The sequence below is a fragment of the Micropterus dolomieu genome, linkage group LG08 (genome assembly GCF_021292245.1).
Source record: "Micropterus dolomieu isolate WLL.071019.BEF.003 ecotype Adirondacks linkage group LG08, ASM2129224v1, whole genome shotgun sequence".
Taxonomy (NCBI): Eukaryota; Metazoa; Chordata; class Actinopteri; order Centrarchiformes; family Centrarchidae; genus Micropterus; species Micropterus dolomieu.
This window is the reverse complement of record NC_060157.1, coordinates 3555644-3558346: the sequence shown is the minus strand read 5'-3', so window position 1 is coordinate 3558346 and position 2703 is coordinate 3555644. Positions and strand designations below refer to the sequence as shown.

Below are 2703 nucleotides of genomic sequence, written 5' to 3'. Positions count from 1 at the left end.
TACAGCTAATTTTACACACAAAAGTTAGTTGATAGTTGAAATTAATGCATGGAAAAATGAGACTATTTGAAACGTTTGTTGATGAAAGGTAACAGAGACTTTGTTAAAACTCCATGTGGCCTGAATGCCCAACTATTGTTTTCGTTTTTAGGTTGTGATTTCAATAGTATCCAACATCAGCAGCAGATCATACTTCTCCAGGAACATACTACTAACACAGCCAAAACCCAGCATCAACCAGCTAATCGAGACCAAGGATCCAACTGGACAGCCGTTTTGGTTGTCCCAGATGAGTTTACACAGTTTATATGTCAGCGGGATTTGCCGTTTTGTACAAACACAGCAAAAGGTCTGCATTTTAAAACAAATACGTAGTTGTGTGGATGTAGCCTTACACAAGCAAAGATGTGACGATCACACAAAAAGTGTGTCGGCAATAATGATCCTTTCAGTTCCAATTCACCATAAAGAAGAAGCAGTCAAATCTTGCATTCGTCATTTCTGGTTAGTGCACAAGGCCAGTGTTTGATTTGAGATAATATTACCCTGATGAAATTCACACACTACACAAGTAAGTACATAGTGTACTCAGTGTACTGCATGTAAGTGTAGGATACTAACAGAAGTATCTGCATTGAGACACACTAGACCACAGCACAGAAGGCAGATAGATGTTGTGCTGAGACAGTTGAAGAAGAAAAAAAAGACAGTAGACTCAAGACGTGATAAACATACAAAACACAAAAATTTAATCTATTTTTCAAAGTTATGGTATAATGAAAACATAGAATATATAACCCCTTCCAGTAAACTGTAACCTATACAAATTATTTCCTGATATAAAGATGTTGGAAATGAACAGTGTATTAGCAAACGAGTGAGAGAACAGCTCCCTGGTTGGTTCTGACCTTTGCCCAGTCTTGTGCCCGGCATCAGGTGCTTTCTGGTCACTTTGAAAATGACCATTTCTGACCCGAATCCGGGTAAACATGTCATCTCCTCAGCAGTCACTGAATCTGAGGCCTAGGAGAAGAAAAACAGCATTTTAATGAATTATAATCCAGATGTATTGGAAATGGTGAAATTAATATAAAAAGTCTGGGTCTTGTCAATATTTATTTTTATCAATCTTTAAATTTGGTTTATAAATTGTGCAGAAAAAAAAAAGTGAAATGTGCTCCTCACAAGTACTAAGATAACAAGGGGAGATCTTCAGACGTCTTGTTTTTGACCGGGATGAAGTTAGTTTAATATTCAACATTTGTCAGTTTTCGTGGCTGTTACCTTCAATATCTCTGTTTAAAAACCTCCGATTCTCCCAGTTTTGGGATGTTGGAGAGCTAATTTAGGTAAACGTCACTTTTCGCAGTTTTGATTAACTCAAAATCACCAAAGAAGACGATGCAGTCAAGATGCAGTCTGTCCAATAAACCTGTCACTACAGACGGCATAAGGGACCGTCTTAAAAGTGCAATACGACACGTTTCGATCGTCAATATCTTTTTTGTTTTTCAACATAGAAATCTCATAACAATCAACATAAAAACCGCTGCCAAAATAGACAGTGACGGCCCGTGAAGACCCATGGACTCGCCGTCAACAGAAGGGAAGGACGACTAAACGGCGACTTTCAGCTGTCTTGTATGTTAGGGTTTTAACACATTTATGGAAACATTATTTTTTTATCACATGTTCAATTCAGTTTTATTTACATAGATGAAGCAGCACTTTTTAAAATATCATTTTTCCATTAACACCCTGCCCATCCACCTATTTCTGTTCACTTAAATACACTGCAGAATCTAATAAAAATGAGATTTTACTGAAATAAGAAGCTGGTTGCTGCATAACAAAAATAGCAAAAATGTCATTAACAAAGCTTTCCAAAAACATCCAAATAGCATTGTATATTATGTAAATGAGTTATTACATTAACCACCAGTTGTTTTAAGTTGCACACTGAGGGACTGGAATGACTGGAAGCTGTTTGGAAGTTAGTGCTGAGTTAAAAAGACAGCAGGAAACCTCACCTTAAAAATGACAATCACAACTGCCAACAACACGAAGCCAACGGTCCCCATTTGTCTGCAAATCCTCTTTCAATATTCCTCGCAATGAAAGTCAAAGAAAAACAGTGAAATTAATTATTTTTATTATTATTAAGTATATTCGCGGCTTGAAAAGATATACCAGTAGTTTCTGTTACTTCCTATTTATGAATAGCTAACAGATATACCGCAGACAATAACTGCATTCCTCTTAACAAGCCATGATCTGTATCTGTATTCTGTCACCTTTCTGTATCACTTCTTCTTTATTGACGATCTCTAACCAACTTCCCCTCTCTCTTTCTCTCTTCCTCTCTTTCTCTCTGGTTGGAGTTAAGATTCCAACCATGTTGTTCATCAAGAATGGCTGCCACTGGTGTAAAATAAGCCTCGAAACCACCCAGCGGATCTCTAAAAACCAGTGGAAGGAAGAACTAAATGAGATCCTCGCCTAATACAAAATGGTGAGACATGACAGGTTTCAGAAAGTCCTGTAACAGAGATTACTATTGCACAGTACCCATCTCTCTGCAGGACAGGGACGGACTGTGAGTAAAAAATGGCCCTGGACTTTGATCCAGACCGGCCCACCAGAACGGTCCACCGTGTACTCCACCACGGCCGCCCTGCCAATGAACGCACGTACAAACAGGCC

The 2703-nt window shown here is 38.4% G+C and overlaps 1 protein-coding gene across 1 annotated transcript in view; it reads right to left on the bottom strand.

The window, feature by feature from the left end:
- The window catches only part of cdh28 (cadherin 28), a 53576-nt gene extending 51422 nt beyond the window's left edge, over positions 1-2154 (bottom strand). Inside the window, exons 1-2 of the mRNA XM_046057461.1 lie at positions 2031-2154; positions 909-1023 (exon numbers count right to left, since the gene is read on the bottom strand). Of these exons, the coding sequence (XP_045913417.1) occupies positions 909-1023; positions 2031-2081 (166 nt within the window). The 5' untranslated portion in view covers positions 2082-2154. The remainder of the gene's footprint in view (positions 1-908; positions 1024-2030) is intronic.
- Positions 2155-2703: the final 549 nt, after the last annotated feature.